General features: G+C 29.6%; 2 protein-coding genes across 6 annotated transcripts; both read left to right on the top strand.

Moving 5' to 3' along the window:
• The first annotated feature begins 8,520 nt into the window (after positions 1 to 8,520).
• On the top strand, positions 8,521 to 15,875 carry LOC124429128 (spidroin-1-like). Of its 4 annotated transcripts, XM_046973997.1 has the most exons (6): positions 8,526 to 8,930; positions 9,244 to 9,591; positions 9,738 to 10,661; positions 11,135 to 12,634; positions 12,728 to 13,216; positions 13,611 to 15,875. In XM_046973997.1, the coding sequence occupies exons 1-6, from the start codon at positions 8,864 to 8,866 to the stop codon at positions 13,835 to 13,837; spliced, it is 3,555 nt and encodes a 1,184-aa protein (XP_046829953.1). In that variant the 5' UTR covers positions 8,526 to 8,863; the 3' UTR covers positions 13,838 to 15,875. The 4 variants fall into 4 exon arrangements, with proteins under 4 accessions (XP_046829954.1, XP_046829953.1, XP_046829952.1 ...); XM_046973998.1 differs by having other exon boundaries at positions 8,521 to 8,930; positions 11,135 to 13,216; positions 13,480 to 13,619; XM_046973996.1 differs by having other exon boundaries at positions 8,534 to 8,930; positions 11,135 to 13,216.
• A 4,686-nt stretch (positions 15,876 to 20,561) lies between these two features.
• On the top strand, positions 20,562 to 22,443 carry LOC124428998. Of its 2 annotated transcripts, XM_046973652.1 has the most exons (4): positions 20,562 to 20,790; positions 21,182 to 21,329; positions 21,696 to 21,927; positions 22,268 to 22,443. In XM_046973652.1, exons 2-4 carry the CDS (start codon positions 21,248 to 21,250, stop codon positions 22,317 to 22,319), a joined length of 366 nt encoding a protein of 121 aa, XP_046829608.1. In that variant the 5' UTR covers positions 20,562 to 20,790; positions 21,182 to 21,247; the 3' UTR covers positions 22,320 to 22,443. The 2 variants fall into 2 exon arrangements, with proteins under 2 accessions (XP_046829608.1, XP_046829609.1); XM_046973653.1 differs by lacking the exon at positions 20,562 to 20,790 and having other exon boundaries at positions 21,064 to 21,329.
• The last annotated feature ends 771 nt before the right edge of the window (positions 22,444 to 23,214 follow it).

Raw genomic sequence — 23,214 nt, 5'->3', positions numbered from 1 at the left:
TGTCTAAAATTTAGATTTTTAAACTTATTGACAAGATATTAAAAATTGAAATAGAAAGGAAAATTTGTCGATGGTCGTCAACTATGATTTTACACATGATAGTACTGAAATTTTAATAATTTTATGTTTTTACGAGAAGATAGGATGTTGCCTTAGATTTTCGTGCCGGAAATTGACGCGTTGCAGATTTTTCTAGAATTACAATGTCTGTATGTAATCAAATCGGATGAAAAAAATTTTTTATATGAACAAAACAAATTAGTAACGTGGAATTTTTAGTTTTGCGATTTATTTTATTCCTTTACTGAAAAAAAATATCTTTTGCGAACACTTTTATTAAAGTCGTTGCAATCGATAATGATTTGATATTTTTATTTTGTTCTCTTTTTTGTTTTTTTTCGTGCTATACGAAAAGATCTTTCAAATAAATTTTCTTTTTTTATCAAGTGTTTATAATAATAATTGAAATATAAAATAAAGTTGCACATCATTTACATCATTCTTTCGAATGTATTATTGAAAATGATTTGATGTTCATAGACGTTAGTAGTAAATGAATCTTAACTCATTACGAAGATTATAGATAAAATTAAAAAAAAAATCTTCATCCCGACCTTGATCCCGCACGTTTATTGCGTTATCTCAGCGTATCGAAGTTCATTGCATTCTCCAATGATCATTGTGTATGATGATCATTACATTTGATGAAATATCGAGAATAATATTTTTCTTTGGATATAAGAGAGGAAGTACGTATAATTTTTAAACGACAGACCGGTTGTACATGACTATTAATTAAAGAACTTGCGTCATAAGATTTATATATATAAAAAAAATTCTTATACGTCGTTCTTCGATTAAAAATTTATAAAAAAAACAAGCAATTTTTGTTTTTATAGGATAAATAATGTTTGCGAAAAAAATCGGATGTTATTAGAAATATTTATTCTAATGATTTTGTGGGATTTCTTTTTCCAATATATAAGTTGATAGAAAAATGTTAAGATAATTTATATATATATATATTGGATTGACCGGAAAGTAATGTCGCTTTCTTATATTAAATTCAAACGAATAAATTTTTAACAAGTTTTTATTTTTAATCACAATCAAATATCGACATACGCAGAAACGACATTACTTTCCGGTCCACCCAATATATATATATATATATATATATATATGAATTGCTCTATCAAATTCTAATCGACCAAACAATACAAATATTATTTACAGAAGTTACTTCATAAGATATATATAAAAAAATGTTGTCATACGTGGCACCACGATTACAAATATACGGAAAATAGATAAATTCTATTTTTAGAGAATAGATAATGTTCCTGAGAAGAAAAGATAGAAAAATATTAAGAATATTTGTTCAAATGATCTTATATGATTATTAATTCTTAAAAATGATACAAAATATAAGTCAACAAAAAAAAAAATTAAGACAATTAATATATATAAATTATATAATTATTATATACATATATATATATATATATATTAATATTTTAATACATAAAAATATTTAATATATATAAATCAAATTTTTATATACTAATATATTTAATGTATGTAAATCATATTATTATTATATATATAATTAATATATATATTATCGAGTAATCGATTTATGTATACATATATATAAATGAATCGATTGAATTTTAATCTATCAGAAAATACGAATAATAATTTTAAGTTATATCATAAGGTTTATATAACAAATTATCATAGTTTCTTCCTCAATTAAAAATTAAAAAAAAAATAACAGCCAAATTCTGTTTTTACAGGATAAATAATATTATATTTATCCTGTAACGAAAAAATAAATAAAAAAAATATTAGAAATACTTTTTCAAGTAATTTTATGATTATTATTTCCTATAAATTAAACAAAATATAAGTTAATTAAGAAACATTAAAATGATTAATATATACGTATATATGCATATATATATACATTGACCTATTGAATTCTAATCGATCAAAAAATATGAATATTAACTATAGAAGTTATGTCATAAAATTTATATGCAAAAAAAAGAAATTATTATAAGTTGCTGCTCGATTGAAAATGTTCAAAAAACAGTCAAATTCTGTTTTTACAGAGCAAATAATGTTCCCGAAAAAAAAAGGAAAATATTAGAAATATTTGCTCTAATGATTTCATGTGATTATTATTTCTTAAAAATAACACAAAATATAAGTTAATTGAAAAACGTGAAGATAATTAATATATATATATAAACTGAACTGTCGAATTCTAACCGTTCGTAATATAATATATCAATATTAATTACAAAAGTAACAAAAGTTTCATAAAGTTTATATAAAAAAAACGTTATTAAGACAAATATAATATAATCGATGTATTGAATTCTAATTGATTGGAAATTCACAAGTATGGATTCATACTTACCAGTAAATTCAAAATTTCCAGTAAGATGATGTCAGTATACTATATAGTTTTACAAGCGAGAAGAATTGGAGGACTTAGAAAGGAGAATTTTGCCTCTTTCTCTTTCCCTTCTTTCTCATACATCATATCTCTATATCGATATGTGTGTTGTGTCTGACGCGCGTGTATATTCGAAGGAAAGAGAAAAAAAAAAAATAAAATAAAATAACGGAAAGTTTACAAAAAGCAAACAGAAAACGTGGTGGCCATTAATAAATTTTCTTTTTTTTCTTTTCTTCTTTTTCCTTTTTTTTTTTTTTGGAATGTATTACATAATCAAAATAGCTATATAAAGAATCATACGTTGGTATAATTACTCACAAACTTATTTCTTTTCTCTTCTTTTTTGTAGAAGCGACTTCAGAGTAACAGTAATAACATTTTTTATTTATTTATTGTTTTTTTTTTAATAATAAACGTGTTTTATTTACTATTTGAAAAAGTACAATTCATCGTATTGTTATATGCTTTTTTCTAATTTTTTCTTTTTTTTTTTACAGTTATGACATCAGTAATCGTAAAATCAAAAAAAAGAAAAAAGATTCTTTCGATCATTTTTGACATTCTTCGATAATTGTAATGTTAAAAGACGTATGCAGTGTGTAGGAGTATTTAAGCAAGGAGTCACACTTTGTGACTCTTGCGAGACGGAACGAACGTGTATGATTGTAGAAATGACCGCATCTCCGTTTCCATCGATCCTTCGATAACGTAACATATAGCCGTTGGGTTTTCCTCGGCAACACCGAATTTCTACGTGCATGGACTCTCGTTCGACACGAGAATGAGAATGAGTCATGATGACGAGGACGAAAAGAGCTGAAGGTCCTTCATGACTTTCTCGTTATGGTATGTCTCAACTTCGTTTCGATTTCGTAACGATATCTCAATCATGATCTTATTGTCGAGTTGACGAGTTATTTATTCTATTATTTATCTCCGTATCTTCAAGCTCACTTAATTTTTTTTTAATTTTTCTCATTTAATCTTTTTTTTAATCATTTAACGAAACATTAAATGTTAATACGATTTATCTATTAATCCGATAAATAATAATTAAAAATCATTCTTTCATATTATCTTTAATTGAAAATGTTTAATTGAAAATGTGTCATTTTTATATATATCGTATCATTTTGAATTATAATGATAATATTGTGGTTTATCTACGAAATAGTTAATTGAAGATTTATTGACTAATATTTCTGCGAATGATGCATTTATTAATAAAACGATTCAATGATTTTGAAATATATCTACAGAGTAGTTCGTGGAAGATCCATGTGTTTATGAATAAATCAATTCGATGTGATTTATAGTGTATCTACGAATAAAATGGTTCAATGATTTTGAAATATGTCTACAAGTTAGTTCATGGAAGATTCACGTGTCTATAAATAAATCTACAAATAAAATGATTCAATAATCTCGCAGTTTAATTTTGATTTTTTGGAGTACATCTACGAAGTAATTAATCACGTGCCTGAATAATATTTATGATGATGATATTTTTTTTTTCTTAGATGGCAATGAAGGATAGATTAGAAATTGTTCCATAATAAAAAAAATCAAGTTATGTTTATTTTGTTTCGTTAAAATTAAAAAGCTTTATAACATTTAAGCATATACGTAGATAGCATTTTAAATGATTATATTAATTAGTCAAAAAAAAATTTTATTTTGACACTTTTTACAAAAATGAACTTTTTTAAAAATAAAAATCAAATTTGCGCTGTAAAAATTTATAAAACCATAGATATACAATTCATGTCAAATTTGCATTTGGTATACATGCATGTTTTCAATGTTTCGATTTTATATTTGATTTTTTCACTGATCCACATTTCATTATTCACCAATGAAAATCGTTCAGTGATTTGATTTAAATTCAGAAAAATATAAACAAAATTCAACGATTATTAGAATATTTTTAAAAGATACCTACATACGTGTTTATCAGTGAAATATTGAGAAAATGTTCAAGTAAAATTGAAAATAAATTACAAAATGGTGATTTTAGAAAAAACAAAACAGAAAAAACATAAGTCTAAAGAAAAAAACAGCGAAATAAATAATGTATGATCATCGCAGTTATAAAAGATAAAAACATTGATCTTTATTGAATTTTATTCTCTCATTGGGATTTCCGATTTCATTGACGGCTCCTGAATAATCATAGTTGCTTACCGGAGATCTTATATTACGTTCGATCATTACGTTTAGAAAGTCGTTGAGAGTAATAATCAGAGTGGTGGGAAGAAACCTTTTTCAGTTTATTATTAGTTTAACGTCTGACATCTAGCTTCGTGGGTACACATTTTAAAAATAACTCATTAACATCATTCATAAATTATCGATAATAATACCAATATATCGATATATCGATGAATAGTTGCGAGATCATGCTCTCTTTGTTCTTGTCGTTCTTATTTTATTAATCATTCGTTTAGTATTTCTTTTGTTTCATTTATATATCCGGTTCTATAATATATACATATTATGTGCTTCTACGTATTCTCTTTCTCTCTTACCCCTTCTATACATATATATATATATATATATATATATATATATATATATATATGTATATACATGTATGTATGTATATATGTATCTATTATCTAGATCTTATATAATATTTCCTGTTATGTTTCTGTGTTTATTTACATTTTCTTTTTTGTAATATTACAATTACTATAGTAAATATAAATATAGTTTTATTATTGTATAATTCTTTTATATGGTAATATTTATTATAATATTTATTATGTAATTTTTCTTTTGAATGTTTAAGTATTTTTTATAAATGAGATATATATATTTATTTATTTATTTGTTTTTATATTATACTTTAACATAATTTTAATATAACATTCTTTTTTATTTTCTATATATTTTTTGTAATTTAATAAAAATCGATTTTCCTAGAAAATTTCTTATAACATCTACAATATTTACAGTTAATTTAATATACTAGCCTTTTCTTAATCTTCCTAGTATCCATTTTCGTGGAAGAGCACGTTCAACGTTCATTCGTGCTAGAGAAGCTCGATACTGAGAGCAGTCATTGAACCTGACCTTGAAGAACCGGAACGATTTAGGTTTCGTAAGCGAGAATCGAGAACTCGAGATATAACAGCGTCTGTTATACCGATCGCAAAATTGTTATTAGTCAATTCTTAAAGGTATATTATTTTTTTTTACAAGACCACCATTTTTAGATTATATTTAATCCCACTTCTTTCATATAATAATTCATAACGATGACATTATTTCGTGTATCTATTTTTAATGTTAATTATGCCAAAATATAGATTTAGCGATAGTATTTCTACGAGATTTACCACAAAATAATTCCTTCATTTACTTTTTTCTGTTTTTTTTCCATTTTTTGGAATTCTAAGCGTAATTATTCATTAAGATTGTCTTATTAATAAATAAAAGTATAAATCATATAAGTTTTCTATTATATTCTATTACTGAGAAACATATATTTCTAACTTTAATATTTATATAAGTAAGAAAGACAGAGAAAGAGAAAAAGAGAGAGAGAGAGAGAGAGAGAGAGAGAGAGGGAGAAAAAGAGAGAGAGAGGGAGAAAAAGAGAGAGAGAGGGAAATATATAAATGATACAAATATTAATGAAACAAAAAAAAATAAAAATAATATTAATAATATTAATTCATAATAGATTAATAAATTATATATTAAATTTGTTAATACATAAACAATACGTATATATATATATATATATATATATATATATATATATATATATATATATATTATAATAATAAGAAAAAAAAGAGAATCCCTACTCGAGTTTCGATTAATTTTCTCTCTTCAGTTATCTCTTGTGGTCTGACAAAGAAAAAGGCATTTCTGTTTCGAATTAATAAGTCAATAGTTTCACCTATTGTAATAATTTCTTCTTTTTTTTTTCTTTCTGAAAAATTATACATATGATTTGTCAATTTTTCGTTTGGTACTGTCTTCTCTTTTATTTTCTTTTATCTTCTAATTTCATTAAATAAATAGTTGTTATAAACATTTTGAATAAAATCGATGAATTGTTAAATACGTTATATATCAGCAAAAAGATGAGAGAGAGAGAGAGAGAGAGAGAGAGAGAGAGAGAGAGAGAGACGAAGAGAAAGAGAAAACAAAGAGAATATTTTATTTTTTTATTTTTTAAGAAAAAAGTAATAAGTTTTATAGAAAAATTCTTTAATAATTTCTTATTTCTATCTTAGATCTTTTGAAAAGTGTCTAAAGTAATATTTAAATAATATTGACAAAAAAAGATTAAAAATACGCACGTATACACACACACACATATTGAAAGTTGATTTTCTTTTAACATCGATTCATCCGCAAATAATGAATCTCCCACGACATTATCTTTTATGTGACGTTATATGTCTGTCTGTCATTTAAAATTCGAAGGACGTACATATGTATATACGTTAATGTAACTGGTATGTCGGTATATTCGCGATAGCCGGATATTCGTTTGAATGTTTGAGAAAGAAAAGATGCACCAATCTAACTTGTTCCTCGATGCAATTGTCACGCGAAAAAAAAAACAGGTTCGCTTCTTCAAGATGAATTGAGATTTTAATCTCTATTCGATTCACGCGTCGATAAAATTTTATATTTTATACTTTTCCAAGCAAGTTAAATAATTTTAAGGTTAATCGTTCAAATTTGTACTAATTTTGTACAATTAATTAATTAATTGATTGATTGATCGATTTATTAAATGTCATATCACACGTTGACCTTATTTTCATTTACATTTAATTATGATTAATCCTGTTTTTTTTTGTTTCTATTTTTTTTCATTATTTATTAATTTAGATAATTATCGTATTTAATGTTAACACTATAACGCTATAAATTAACGTAGAAAAAAAAGATAAGTTATTAACTTTATAAGTTAAAATTATCATTGGATATGAATTTATAATAATTATAATTGAATTGATTAATAGTTATTTTTAAAAAGCTTAATGTTATTATTAAATAGTGAAAGAATTAATTATAAAAATATATGTAAAACTTATGGTGCGATAAAAACAAAAGGCGAGATTTTTTAATCTATAGTAGAATAAAAAAGAATAGAAGAAGAAAAAACAACAAAGTTAAGTACAATCACGTAGAAATTAGTATTCTACCATGACTTATTAATACAAAATATCTTCTTCATAACTCTGTATATTACTTCATTTAATTGTATATTATAATTATTATGTCTCGAATCGTCACCGATTAAAAAACGGCATTAATCTTGAATGAAGGTTTGCATAAATACTTACATTTATTTGCTTTTTTTTCATATATTGGATATACTCATTTAAATTACAAACGAAGTGTGAATTTCGGCCTATAATTTTGGAAATTACGTTTATTATTTAACTAACTTGCTAATAATAGAATCATCGATATAATATAAAAATTGACGTTATTTTTTACAAGATTTTTTCTCAAAGAATACATTTCTTTGTTCATTTGATATTTTTTCTTCATTTCTTCCTTTTATATATATATATATATATATATATATATATATATATATATATATATAACGTATATATATAATGTATATATAATATATATATTAAATATATAATATATATAAATATGTAATATATAATATATATAAAAAATATATATATTTTTTCTTCCAAAGAAACTTTTCTAAACATTGTTACAACAAAGAGAACCATCTATTTCTGTCGAGTAATAATTTCTCATTGCTTTCGATTAAATTATTATTGAACTTTATAATAAATGAAAAAAAATCCCCACGAAAAAATGATACTTAGAAAAAATATAATATGGAAATGCCGCTTATCAAAATCAGAGATAATGTTTCTTCTAATCATCGACGGAGAGGGATACCCCAAGATTGTAAAATATAAAACGCTTCGTTGAAGTGAGTGGACCTTGACAGTGTCGAGTCTACGTATGAGTTTCTACCAGTGAAAGTTTTGTCCGATCTATCGTATAGATTATCTCTCATTCTTTTTTTACAATTTAATTTATTAAAATATTTAGGATTACATGGTTATTAAGCTATTCGTTATTTAAAAATTCTCGTTTATAACAACATTATAGCCTATCGTATCGATTCATCGAAAAATATCGGAAAGAAAAACGAGTCACGATTGAGATCGATTGGCAATTATTGCCAGACGTAAAATCCACTTGTCTGTCGTATATAAGATGTTGTCTCGTGCAAGAGCTTCAGTCGTTCTTGACTCTCTGACCATAGAGATACTCTCGTTCGTATAAAAGAAAAAAGAAATCCAAAAAGAAGAAGAAAAAAGAACCAAAACGAAACGAAAGAAATATCGCGAGTGATAACCAATCGAACCACAAAGTGAGAACACCATGAGATTGTTCAGTTTCGTGCCAGTGTTGGTACTACTTTTCATTCAAGATTCCTTTGCTAAACCTGGTGAGTTGTAAATTGTAACAATGATATTAAAACAAAATTAATTTTTACATTAAACTATCACTGTTCGATACGAATTCTTACAAATTTTTTATTACAACGATGATAGTTACAAACGTGATTTCTATCAAATTATAAAAACTTTCTTAACACTTTTTTTTTAATACTTACCATTTACTTTTTCGTTATTATGAAAGAAAATTTATTTGAAATCAGTTTTCGTGTATATACGAAATATATTTTTTTCTATTAGGCATATAACATATAGTAATGTCTTTACATAATATATGTATATTTCTTTTTCTGCTTCAATTAGGTTTAATTGGTGATTTGACATCAGGTTTATCAAGTGGAAGTCTTTTGGATCCACTTGGACTATTTAGCAAAGGAGATAAGAGTCAAGCTTCTGCCAATAGCAATGCTCAATCATTAGGTACCAATTTGAATCTTGGACCATTGGGCGTGTCCGCCAATTTGGCATCGTCCTCGGCATCAGCAACAGCCCATGGGGGTGGTTCTGCATCTGCCAAGGCAAATTCTAATGCTCAAAGTTATGGTTATAATGGTGCCAGTGCTAACGCCAATGCTAACGCCAACGCCAACGCCAACGCCAATGCCAACGCCAACGCCAATGCTGGAGCTTCAGCCAATGGTGGTGCACAAGGTAAGAAAAAAAAACGTTTGTAAAATTTGACCATGTTATAGTATAATCATCAAAGATTTTGTCTACGTTTTTTGGTTAAAACAAAAATGATCAAAAGATCGGTTAGAAAATATTTTCGTTATCCATAATTCTTCTATCCAAATTAGGCTATGATGGTTCTTCGAGTCTTTACAACGATGGATCTTTAAATAACAATGATATCACTGGCAACTATAATTTAAGACCAAGTGAACCTTATTCGAACAATATCTTTCCTTCGAATGGACAATACGGCGGTTACGATGGTTCCTCATATAATTCTGGAAATGCTCAGTCAAATGCTAATGCAAATGCTGATGCATATAGTGGTAGCAATGGAGGTACTTTGCTTCCATCAAAACCAAACCCATCTTTAGGACCAACTTATGTCGCTGATTATGGCCCATCTTATCCTCAGTACCAAGGAAATAGTGGTAGTACTTCTGGAAATTCAAATGCATATTCTAGTGCCAATGCAAATGCAAATACTAATGTTAATTCTGGTAGGACTGAGTATGGATATAACATACCCGAATCAATTCCTATAAATATTCCACAAACGGTTCAACGACCACAACCTATCTTACATCAGAAACCTGCAATAATAAATCAATCTCCATCAAACCCGATAATTCGGCAACCTATACAAAATTCAAATGCTCATTCCAGTGCCAGTGCAAATGCAAATGCTAATGCTAATGCTAATAAGATTGACCGTGGATATATAGTACCAGTAATCGAATCCATTCCTATAAACGTTCCGCAAAATATTCAACGACCACAGCCTGTCCAACAAAGACCTGTAATAATAACTCGACCTCCACCAAACCCAATACATCAACAACCAAGACCGATTATTCATAGTGTTCCTGAGTTACATAATTCAGCAACACTGCCAGTGGTTATCGTCGAAGGTCCGCAACAACAACCAATAAGCAGACCTGGTGTCTATCCTCAACATCGACCTCATTATCATCATCCACATAGACCAAAGCAACAACCTATTGAAATCTTCGTTATCGATGGTGACAGCATTCCGACTCAAGCTCAAGGTGAGCTTCGTTATCGAGTTTGAAAGATGTCTTGTTCTTCTTCATTGATATGTATCTGTATATATATGTATTCAAAAAGGGTTAATTGGGATGAACCTCAAACATAGTGCAAGAAAAATTCATATGTATTGCTGTTTCTTTCTTGCTAACTTTCCATAAGGAAATTTGACAATTTGTGAAATATCTCATGTATTTAATCCGTCCTGAAGTGGACGAATCTGCATACTCCACATAAATGCAGAAAACTTCCGCTTGAAAATTGTGGCCTTGTAACCGTTATAACTAAACAGAAATATGACAAAATACTCTTCCATTTTATTTACCATTTACATATTGTGCATCTGATTTACTTACTAGGTTTATGTTTCGCAATTTTGTTCATTCATGCTTAATTATGTCTGATTGTTGTTCTTTGTAAAGATATGAATGTATGTCTACCATAAAAAATATTAACAATTTTTTATTTTTTTCAGGTGGATATCATGGCAATTATGGTGCAAATTCAGGCGGATCCGGGCAATATAATGGAAATTATGGTTCTGGAACAGGTCATAGAAGAGGAAATCCTTTCCTAAATGGTGGATCAACTAGTAATGCCAATGCCGCAGCTAATGCCAATGCAAATGCTAATGCTAATGCTGCTGGTCAATCTGGATCACTTGGATATAATGGTGGAGGTGAATATCTTGGTAATATCGGAGCAAACAATCCTTTCCTTAGTGGATCTGGAAGTGCTGGAGCAAATGCAAATGCAAATGCAAATGCAAATGCAAATGCAAATGCTAATGCTAATGCTCAGGGACACGGTCAAGGACAAATTGGAGCACAGAATCCTTTCTTAACTGGTGGATCAAGTAATCTTGGTGGATATGGCAGTCTTGGTGGATCTAGCAATCTTCAAACAGGGACAGGACATTATCAAGGACATGTTCAAGGAATACCTACCCAAATTCCATCAAAACCAAGCTGTGGTGGTTCTGGATGTAACAACGGTCCTTCGATAGTAATAATTGATCAAAACAAACCTAAAGGTATACCAACGACTCTACCAAAAGAAACAAATTCTGGATATTATGGTGGAAGCCAAGCAGGAAGTTCAGCGAATTCTAATACTGGAAGTTATGCTGGTACACAAAATCAACCTACCAAAGGTGCCCCAATCATTTTAAATGGACCTAATTATGGTGGTCAGCCTAAATATCCAAGTACTGGAGAATCAGGATTCTTGGGTGGAAACTATGGAAGTGGTAGCGGCTCTGCCGGATCCAATGCAAATGCTATTTCATCGGCTAATGCTGGAAGTTCTGGATCTGGTACAGGTGGTTATGGTGGACAGAGTAACGTACCAGTTAAAGGAAGTCCTATTTTGAGTCTTGGAGGATCTGGTTCAGGAAACTTGGGTGGTTATGGAAGCGGTAGTGGCTCGGCAGGATCCAATGCAAATGCTATTTCATCGGCTAATGCTGGAAGTTCTGGATCTGGATCAGGTGGTTATGGTGGGCAGAGTAACGTACCAGTTAAAGGAAGTCCTATTTTTGGTCTTGGAGGATCTGGTTCAGGAAACTTGGGTGGTTATGGAAGCGGTAGTGGCTCGGCAGGATCCAATGCAAATGCTATTTCATCGGCTAATGCTGGAAGTTCTGGATCTGGAACAGGTGGTTACAATGGACAAGATGGATATGGCGGAGGATATGGCGGTGGTTCATCAGGTGGTTCTGGATCTGGAAGTGGAGGATTCGGTGGAAGTATTGGCGGAGGTGCTTTAGGAGGAAGTTCTGGATCTGGAAGTGAAGGATTCGGTGGAAGTACTGGTGGAGGTGCTTTAGGAGGAAGTTCTGGATCTGGAGGATCAGGATTCGGTGGAAGTACTGGTGGAGGTGCTTTAGGAGGAAGTTCTGGATTTGGAGGATCAGGATTCGGTGGAAGTACTGGTGGAGGTGCTTTAGGAGGAAGTTCTGGATCTGGAAGTGGAGGATTCGGTGGAAGTATTGGCGGAGGTGCTTTAGGAGGAAGTTCTGGATCTGGAGGATCAGGATTCGGTGGACACGCTGGATCTGGAGGTTCAGGATTCGGTGGAAGTATTGGCGGAGGTGCTTTAGGAGGAAGTTCTGGATCTGGAGGATCAGGATTCGGTGGACACGCTGGATCTGGAGGTTCAGGATTCAGCGGAAGTAATGGTGGAGGTGCTTTTGGTGGAAACGCTGGATCTGGAGGCTCTGGATTTGGTGGTGGTTCTGCCGGATCGAGTGCCAGTGCTAATGCCAATGCAAATTCTGGCTCTTCCGGTGGATTTGGTGGTTATGGAAGTGGCAACATAAAGGGATCTGGATCAGGCATCGGAGGATTTGATGGACAAGGTGGTTCAAGTGGCTACGGTGGAAGTCATGGAGGTTCGGGAAGTTTAGGTGGAGGATACGGTTCTTCTGGATCAAACGCTGCTGCCAATGCCGATGCTAGTGCTAATGCTGGAAGTTCAGGTGGTTCAAGAGGATCAGGATATGGTGGGTCAAGCATATTAGGAGGTTATGGAAATAAAGGATACGGTGGAGGATCAGGTACTTTATGATTTTTCTCTAATCTCTACTAAACAATAATAAATAAATTCTCGATTGAAAATTAAAGTTACCCTAGAATATAAATTTCTTTAACACTTTTTATCAAAACTTTAACTCTCTCTCTCTCTCTCTCTCTCTTTCCCTCTCTTTCTCTCTCTTTCTCTCTCTTTCTCTCTCTTTCTCTCTTACTTTCTCTATTTCTTTTTTTGTTTAATTCGTCCTAACGGTAACAAACTAACAATAACTTCATTTCATTCATTCAGCGGCCGAGCTTACGAGAATCGACCGTCATTCCGTGTCAGACGACCTGACCAAATCATCGTCTACTGCTTTCGTCGAAGCTGTATCTACGGGTCTGATCGTAATTAAATGATTCATCTGTTCCCTTCAACAGGATCAAGCGCTTATTCCGACGCTAACTCTTCTGCTAGTGCTGGTGGATCGTCCCATGCAACTTCAAATGCAAAATCAAGTGCATTTTCGAGTGCTGGTGGATCGGCCAATGCCAAAGCCAATGCTGAGGCATCCAGTAGTGCTACAGGATTTGGTTCGAAATCATCGGCATCGAGTCATGCATCTGCTACTGCTGATACTAGTGATATGCTCGTATTCGTGGACTGACCTCAACATTCCAACAACGATTTATCAGGCATTCGATAAAGCGATTCCTATATGGTTCATTTTCGCAAAGTGACCGAAGTTATTAATTGCACGATTCAACTTTTTTTTCTTTGTTTTGTTTCTTCCTTTTTTTTGTTATTCTAGCAACTTTTATAATTCTGCGAGTAACTTTTGCCATTAATGTTGTAATACAATTGTTTTTTGTAAATACCTTTATTCGATTTTTGTGTTTTTTTATTACTTTTTTTTTTATATTGAATTATGTCACATTATTTCCAATTGTAAACAATATATAAGATGTGCCGAGTAAAATTTTTTTTTATAATTTGTTTTCATTTTTTATTCGAAGATATTGCAAAAAAAAAGATCGTGTTATTTGGTAGGTCCATACTTTTTAATGGATATAGGAATCGAGTAATATGATATAATACTCGGATTATACAATATTTGCTTAACTTCCGATAAAACACGTGACTAATTGTTGATAATGTCGAATCGAAGATAATAGGAACCATTTGTTCACGTTAGAATTAAACTTTGTACAAAACCGGTATAGTAGTTTGTAATACGTGTAACCAGGCATGTCATTGTGAACTGTAATTGTATTGTTCATTTCTGTGTCTCCCTCGAGCTATTTGTCGATATTGTTAATCTTTAATATCTAATATTAAATTAGATATATATCCTCGCTTAGATAAATTATTTTGATTTGGAAGTGACCATAACACATTGATAAAACGAAAATTATTTCTTATATTTTATGTTATTCCCTCAAAATCATAGAATTCACATAAAATTATTTAGAATGGAGTGTTTAGAAAAAAAAGAACTAGAAAAAAGAAAAATACAGTATTTTTATATTCATTTGTTAATAATCTTTTATGAAACGTATACACGCACTCATTTACGCACCTACGTAATTTTCAAAGTAACATGTCAGAAATTTAATTGTGATTTGTTTTTTAACTATGAATATTATGAGATTAGGATGAGAAAAAAATATATATATATATATATATATATATGGAAGATAAAACAACTGTAATCAACGTTCAATTTGTCCTAAGGATTATTGTGCGATTTTTTTTCTTTTTTTTTTGTAATTCATATATAATTACCAAGAATTACTTTAACATCAAACATTATTCGTTTCGGATTTTCCTTGAAATTCTCCTCTATTATCAACTTCTTATCTTGTATGCGCTTGACGTAAACACTCTTTCATTCTCGTCTCTCTTACATAATATTTTACTGCGCGTCTTATTTGTAAGCACTAAAAATTTGAAATAAAATTTACGATACATTCGATACACTCGGATTGTCATTAAAAAAAAAATTCTTCGCTTGATTATTTCTTTAAAATCGATCTTTTCTATTCTTTATTTCTAAAACGAAAAGTATTAAAATCTATGATTATAATAAGATTAGATAACCGATAGAAATAATATTTGGTTTTGCAAAAGATTTACGTAAATATGCATGTATATGTTTTATATATTTTATATACAATATTATATGAACTTGTGAGTTATTACATTTATTTAAATAGCTCTATAAAAAATTTTCAAATTCTTCGATATTAGTAAACATTTATGTATTTATATTGATATATAGATATATAAACATATAATTATAATTATAAAATAATTATCATAAAAATTTGTTTTCACGTAAATAATCACGATTTGTATTAGTCTTTTGTTAAAATTATACGATATATAATTCATTTTATTTATTATCCGTCCGATCTAAAAAACAAGATTCTAATCATCTTTAATAGTATTCTAATAACACATTAGAATGATTTATCTATCTTGATTCACGTTTTCTTTACAATCGAATGTAGTAATAATAGTAATAATAATATTCTAACGAGACATTAGAGTAATCCAGTAATCTTGATCTTTTTATTCAATTAACAAATTAGTCAACGTGTTTATTTAATTATCTAATACAAGATTGTAACTATAAAAACAATGGAACGAAAACGATCTCGATTCTTTTATATCAATAATTATCTGTTTGATGTTCGAATCAATGAACAATTTCATTTATCCCTATGAGCATATTCTCATTCAAAAAGTATGCTAAAAGAAAGTCTTCTCTCTTGATATACTACTAATTATATATATTTTTTATATTGTGCCTCCATTTGGTCGAGTTAAATGACAGAAATGTATGTATACATATCGTTCTTTTATTGTTTACTTATATTCAGTAAGGTGATAGGAGAGATAAATGAATGAAAGGAAAAGATGAAAAGAAAGAGAAAGAGAACGAGTTTTATATATATAATATTATATATATATATATATATATATATATATATATATATATGTATACATATATATATATATATATATATATATATATATATGTATACATATATATTTTTTTTTGATTGATCCTCTAATTAACATAATTCTAGGACATAAAAATAGAGATAAAAATCTATATCGTTCCGAATCAATTAAAAATTTCATTTATCTATAAAACAATCTTCTGCTTCTAAGAAAAAACCTTAAAAAAGCATTCTCTTTATATTCTCTCTCTATATACCAATAACATATGTATATATATAGATATATCTTTTCGTTAATCCTTTAACTGGTCGGCGGTCGAGTTCGAGGATATAAAAATACAGGTTTAAATCCGTGTCATTTCGAATCAATCAATAATTTCATTTATCTGTAAAACAGTCTCTTAATTCTAAAAAAAAAAGATAAAAAAGCATTCTTTTTCCATATACCGATAATATATGTATGTGTGGGTATATATATTTTTGTTGATTTACTAGTTGAATTCGAGGACATAAAAAAACTAAAAAGCTAATATAAACCCAGTTTCGTTTCGAATCAAACAACAACTTCATATATTTATAAAACAGTCCTCTAATTCAAAGAAGCTCTAAAAAGCCTTCTCTGTATATATGTATATATGAGATAGAAGGTCCAGAGCTCATGTGATTCTAGAGTCATGTATGTGTGCATATATGAGATATGCCGATCGACAGTTGAACGAAGAGATGGAAGGTTCCAGAATTAGTTAGTTATGTATGTGTATGTGTGTGTGAGTGTGAGATATGCCAATGGAAGTTTCTAGAATTAATTAGTCATGTGTTTGTATGAGGTAGGCCGATCGGTAGTCAAGGAGAGTAGAGTATAATTTGTCTTTTGAGAGGCACGTTTGTTTATGGAAAAAAAGAAGTTAGTTAAACAAGGAGAGTTAGTGAGTAAAGAGCTTTAAGAAAATTGCGTATCCTCCTGACTGGATCAGATTCTGAGTTAATCAATAAGAATAATGAAAAGAAACGCCTTAAGTAGGCCAGAATTCTAGAAAATAGTTATAGTTTCCAAGTTGTTACATCCTAATAATAATTAATAATAATTGTTAATAAAGTTCATGTTAACAAAATCATGTGATTGTACTTGTTAATTCGTATCTACCAGGTAGGTTTTCAAAAAATATCCTACACACACACGCACACACACACACACACACACACACACACACACACACACACATATATCTTTTTGTTGATTCTTTAGTTGGTCGAGTTCAAGAACATAGAAATATAGACATAACTATGTATCGTTCTCTCATTGTTTATTTATATAGAAAAAGAGATCAGAATAGGTGAAGTAAATAAAAAAAAAGGAAAAAGTGTTGTAAGTGCAACAGATCGTAATCATAAAAATGATGTAATGATAATAATTTTAATTCTCTTATACCAACAATTATTTGCTTAATTTTCTAATTAATCTACAATTTCATTTATCCCTAAGACAATACTCTAAATAATTTATTCTAATTCATCTTAATTATTCTAAAAAGGTCTCTTCGTACATTAATATATACATTTTTGTTTGCTGATCCTAAACTTGAAACATGGAAATATAGAAATACGTTTCATTATTTCATTATTTATTTATATACCGAAAGAGAGGCAGGAGAGGTAAGAAAAAAGAATGGAAAAAAGAAAGAATTATAAATGCAAAAAATTGTAATCATAAAAATGATGTAATGATAAAAATCCAAATCTCTCGTACCAATAATAATTTGTCTGATTTTTGAATCAATTAACAATTTCATTTATCTCTTAGACAAAATATTTTAATTCATAAAGTATTGTAAAAAAAGTCCTCTCCTGGTATACTATTAATAATATATATATATCTTTTTGTTAGTCCTCTAATTGGTCGAGTTCGAGGACATAGAAATATAGATATATATGACGTTCTCTCGTTGTTTATTTATATGCAGGAAGAAACAAGGAGATGTGAAAGAAAGAAAGAAAGAAAAAAAGAAAAAGAAAAAGGGAGAAAGAGAAAGAGAGAAACAGACAGACAGAGAGAGAGGGAAAGAGAGAGATAGAGAGAGAGAGAGAGAAAGAGAAAGACAGACAGAGAAAAAAAGAGAGAGAGATAGAGAGAGTCGTAAATGCACGTTGGCATTGTACCATTGAGGCGAAATCCTTTTGGGTACGTGTGAAAAAGAATGGACAAAGGGAAAATGAATCTTTTTGGTTCTCAGGCGGTCTAACAAGAGTAGAAGCAACAGCAGCGGCGGCAACGACAGCGACAGCAGCAACATCAGCAGACGGCCAGACGCATATACGGATTAACTCGTTTTAAAGAGATCCAGACCGTGTGTTCGGTCACGGTACACGCACTCGATCTTACGATTCAAGCCAGTTATGCAAGGATGCACCACCGGTTTTTCGTTTTAAAATCGCACCTACACATTCTCTCTTTCGTGCCCGTACTACTACCAGCTACTCTTTCCAACATGCTTTTTAAACAACGCTCTGGAGGACATTTAAAGATGTCGGTCTTTAATACGACCCAAAGTTTCTTTGGAACGAATTATTGCTTAGCTCTCGTTTATTTTTCTTTTTTTCTCTCGTTCCTTTTTGTTTTTTTTTCCTCGAGATCAGAAAATTTAAAGGAAGAGTTAGTAATTTAAAAAAAATTGTATTAGAAATTAAAATACTTTTAAAATTAAAATTTCGGATTGAATCGTCATTCGTTTATATTTATTTAAAATGTATCTTTCAATTTAGCTTCTTCTTACGATAAAAAAAATATTGTACCAAGATAACGTTTAAAATATTATATTTAACATATCATTCTCTCGCAAAAATTTGTAAAAATGTATATATATGTATAAATTATATAATAACTTATTTTTTCGTATTAACCTTATCAAGGTCATTATGATCATCATTATTACTAGGACTAATGTTGTAGGCGATTTTGGTTGTTTACAAACATTCTACGTCACTATTTATAAGTAAATATAATGCATAGTTAAGACAAGAGAGAAACCACCCTCTTCTCTTGAGATTTCCTGAGAAGCAAGTTTCCTTTGTACCGAAACCAGTCACCAGATGTTCTTCAAAATAAAACCAACGAAACAACGCCAAGTTCGATGCTGTGAGAGAAAGAGAAGGAGAAAAAGAGAGAGAGAGTAAGAGAGAGAGAGAGAGAGAGAGAGAGAAAGAGAGAGAGAGAGAGAGAGAGAGAGTAGTAATAGTAGAATCTTTGGAAGAAGGGAAGAAAGAAGGAGAGAAGAAGATAAAGAGGGTTGGGGTTTAACAGCACAAAGGGAAGCCAAAAGGAGGAGGACTTCTAAAAAGCAAAGAAGTAAAATGGAGATCCAAAAAGTTCCGTGCAATGACCGGACGATCTGCACACGTGATCTTTTCAGTGCCGCAATCTCCGTTTTCTGATACCCTTCTCTTCTTTATTCAATTAAATCGACTGAAAGATTCGCGATAACGCGAAAGATTCGAAATAATATTTTATACAAATAATCCAATTGATTCTTTTCATCATTATTGAATTATAAATTATAAATACATTTATACACGTATATTTTTATTCTTTCTGATTATATATTATAAAAAAACTCGGTCAGTGTCCAATATAAATATTATTGATTAATTTGAAATAATTAAATAATATGATAGGAATGAATTTTTAATGAAGAATCAATTTAGATTTATTTAATCTTTTAAATAAAACGGAATGTAAATATAAATAATAGATATTTTTTCTTTTTCTTTTCGAACGAAAAAGAAGCTTCGTAAAATTTATTTACAAAGTCATCTGCATTTCATATGCAACAAAAAGAAATTTCGAGTAGAAAGTGATTTGTAACATTTTAAAAGGATCATCAATAAAGATCACCACTTATATACTATCGCTAAACACATAGATCTCATTCAGAATGAAAATTTAACGGTCATATTATTTCATAAAAATTTTCAAACAATTAATTATCCAACACGTACTATAACGAATCTACTTCAGAATTTGTTTATCCAAAAAATTAAATCCAACGACTGAACGAAAAATCTTCGAGATATTTATATCATTATAAAAAAAAAAAAGAACAAATCATAGGATTTGCTTTATAAAAAATTTTAAAAACAATGACCACTTCTTCCAGCTGCCGGTGGAAAATAAAAGATATAATAAAGACGAATCAGAATCAAAAGGAAGAAAAAAATGAATAGATGGTTTCACTCCGTAGGTAGTTCGTTAACCACGCTTTAGACGGCCCTGTTGGGCACGCTATTTTACCAGCCGGTAAACCAGTCAAGAAGAAGAGCGAGATAGAAAGAAGGCAGACGTAGTGAATCGTGTGTAGAAAAGAGATAGAAAACAAGAAGGAGTACGAGAGAAACAGACAGAGAGAGAGAGAGAGAGAGAAAGAGAAACAGATACGAAGGAAAAAAAAATGAAATAGAAAGTGGTCTGTCCAGTGCAAGAAACTACAGTCTCCGACGCTTTTAAAGCACCTCCTCCCGTACATGGACCACGTTCTGTGTTCCTGTTTTCCACTCACTATAGCAAATGCACACGGTGCTTTCTTGAAGGTTCCCGCGCCATTGTGCCCGCATTTCTCGTGCGGTTGTCGACTCGGAAAGTATCTTCTGGTTATCCTCGGTGAGTAGACAACTTCTTCCTTCTTCTTTTTTCTCTGCTTCTTCTTCTTTTTCTTCTTCTTCATCTTCTTATTCTTATTTATATTATTATTTCACTGTCTAACATTTAAATTATCTACGTTCGAAAGTGACGTTAAACGAATTTCTTTATTTTTGTTTCGCTAAGGTCAAAGTTTATAAGAAACTAAGATAATTTATCATCGAACAGTTTTCTTTTTTCTTTTTTGCTTTTTTTATCTTTTCTTTTTTGTCTTGTTTTTTCTCTTTATAAAACGTCGAACTGAGACAGTGAATAATAATATCATTTTGACGTATTATATGGGATATCGCGTTGTGCTGATTAGTAACAATTGTGGTCATTTTTGTGTTTGTTTGTTTGTTCGTTTCTGAAGGTCTAAAAGGAAGAAAAAAAAGAAATTCAAGATTCTTGGAACACGTTTAAAATTACATTTTGAAATATGAGGAAATTTTTGGCTCTTTTGGTAATCGTATTGGCATGTGTAATGATCAACGCTCAAGGACAGGTACCCCCTCCAAAATGTAAGTTACATATGCAGTTCATTGTTCGACATAATGTTAGTGTATTAAATGATTAGATGACGATAATGCTTTAGAAAAAAGATCTTTATATATATATATATATATATATATATATATATATATATATATATATATATATAAAGTTTCATTCATATAAAATTCATATAAAGTGTTACAGATATGCACTTTGTGAAACGAAATTTTTAACATTTTATATGAGACGCAATGTATATACATTTTATCTCTGTATATACATATATATATTTTTTTTTTAATCGATATAATGTATCATCGATTTAATTTGTTCACTTATCATTTGATTAATATCGAATTGAAATAATAAATTTTCTAATCGTTCGAGATCAGCATCAATTTATGGAACAACATTTGACGAAATTGTCGTATCATCCGATCTAAGCGTACGAAGAAAATCTAAAGAAAGTCGTCAAGGCAAAAGATTACTTTCGAACGTACCATCGGGTACTACCGGTTCGCCTGAAAAATCAACTCCAGTTGCATCCAGGCTCGTTTCAAGCGACGGGAGTCGTGTTACACCAGTGGCTAGAGCAAAGCGTGGATCTGTTACATCCCAAACAAGGTGAGACTTGATAATGTTAATTAAACAATTTTTGAAATGATTAGAAATAGATTTTACAATTCGTTTCAAAACTTACGATGATATTTTGCAGTAACGTACAAATTAAACATTATAATATTTGAACAATAATTATTATTTATAAGTAATAATGATAATAATAAAGATGATGCAACGATTACTTAATTGTTATAATTGAAGCTTATATAAAAAAAGAAGAAAAAAAATAATAATAATGATGATGTATAAAAATGTATAAATTAATTCATAAAAGGATTAAATCGTATGTGAATTTTTGTTCCCTTCTTTTTTTCCTTAATACAATTAGTAATAAATATTTTAGATATTTGGATCTTGGAGTCGCGGGATACTTGCTGAAGTCTCAGAAACGTTAAAGAAAATTAAACAACGAGGACAACCGCACAATCCCCACCCTCATCTGTGATCACACGTTTCGACTATCTTTCGGACCCGGCTCATGTATCAAAAATTTAATAAAAATTTTTCTGTGTCATAACACTTCTAGCGTGTATATGTTCAATATCAGTATCCTAATTAATAAATTTCCCAATTGATTATCCTTTTTCTATCTTTATATTCTTACTTTAATATACGAAATTGAATTTCTAATTCTAAATAATACGTATTTATTGTAATTGTTTTATCTATTAATATTATATATTAATATTCCGTATTAATATTAATATTAAGATTTATTTGTTTAATGCATATAAAAAAAGAATCATCACATATATTTTCGTTTTTCTTTTTTTCTTTTTCATTTCAATAAAATTTAAAACAAATTTCCGGAAATATATGTAATAAATTATTTGAATCACACTGATAATAGATATCTATATTTATATATATATAATATTCGATTCCTTTTTTGTTAATTTCTGTTAGTTTTTAATTCAAATAAGAAAAATAAATCAAAAGTCGAGCATATGAATGAAATTAGAGAATCAAGAGAAGAAAATAAAAAGAGGTCGTGCATAAAAAAAAATATATAAAAATAAAAAAAAAATAAAAATAAACACAAAAAGAACAAAACAAAACGAATCTTATGCATTGGATGCAACCTAATAAGCATCACGTCACGAACGAACAATACATTTGCCGCGCAATTCTAATTGGCAGGCATTCCGCGTTCGGCTGTGAGCTGAAAAAATCGTTTGGCTGAAATATGGCAAGCCGGTCTCAAAAGATAGCCGCCATCACGATCGTCATGCCGCGATGTACCAAGCAACGAGTTATGCACCCCCTACCGTTTGTAGCACGAGATACTAC

Source organism: Vespa crabro, chromosome 14 (assembly GCF_910589235.1).
Source record: "Vespa crabro chromosome 14, iyVesCrab1.2, whole genome shotgun sequence".
NCBI classification, from domain to species: domain Eukaryota; kingdom Metazoa; phylum Arthropoda; class Insecta; order Hymenoptera; family Vespidae; genus Vespa; species Vespa crabro.
Note: the sequence above shows the minus strand (reverse complement) of the source record. Positions and strands in the feature narration are given on the sequence as shown.

Excerpts from the sequence above, each read along its gene's own strand:
- LOC124429128 (XM_046973996.1), top strand. The coding sequence starts at position 8,864 with ATGAGATTGTTCAGTTTCGTGCCAGTGTTGGTACTACTTTTCATTCAA. Across the intron at positions 9,592-9,737 it reads AGCCAATGGTGGTGCACAAG|GCTATGATGGTTCTTCGAGT; the intron begins GTAAGAAAAAAA and ends TATCCAAATTAG. Across the intron at positions 10,662-11,134 it reads CATTCCGACTCAAGCTCAAG|GTGGATATCATGGCAATTAT; the intron begins GTGAGCTTCGTT and ends TATTTTTTTCAG.
- LOC124428998 (XM_046973652.1), top strand. The coding sequence starts at position 21,248 with ATGAGGAAATTTTTGGCTCTTTTGGTAATCGTATTGGCATGTGTAATG. Across the intron at positions 21,330-21,695 it reads ACAGGTACCCCCTCCAAAAT|CATCAATTTATGGAACAACA; the intron begins GTAAGTTACATA and ends GTTCGAGATCAG. Across the intron at positions 21,928-22,267 it reads TCTGTTACATCCCAAACAAG|ATATTTGGATCTTGGAGTCG; the intron begins GTGAGACTTGAT and ends TAAATATTTTAG.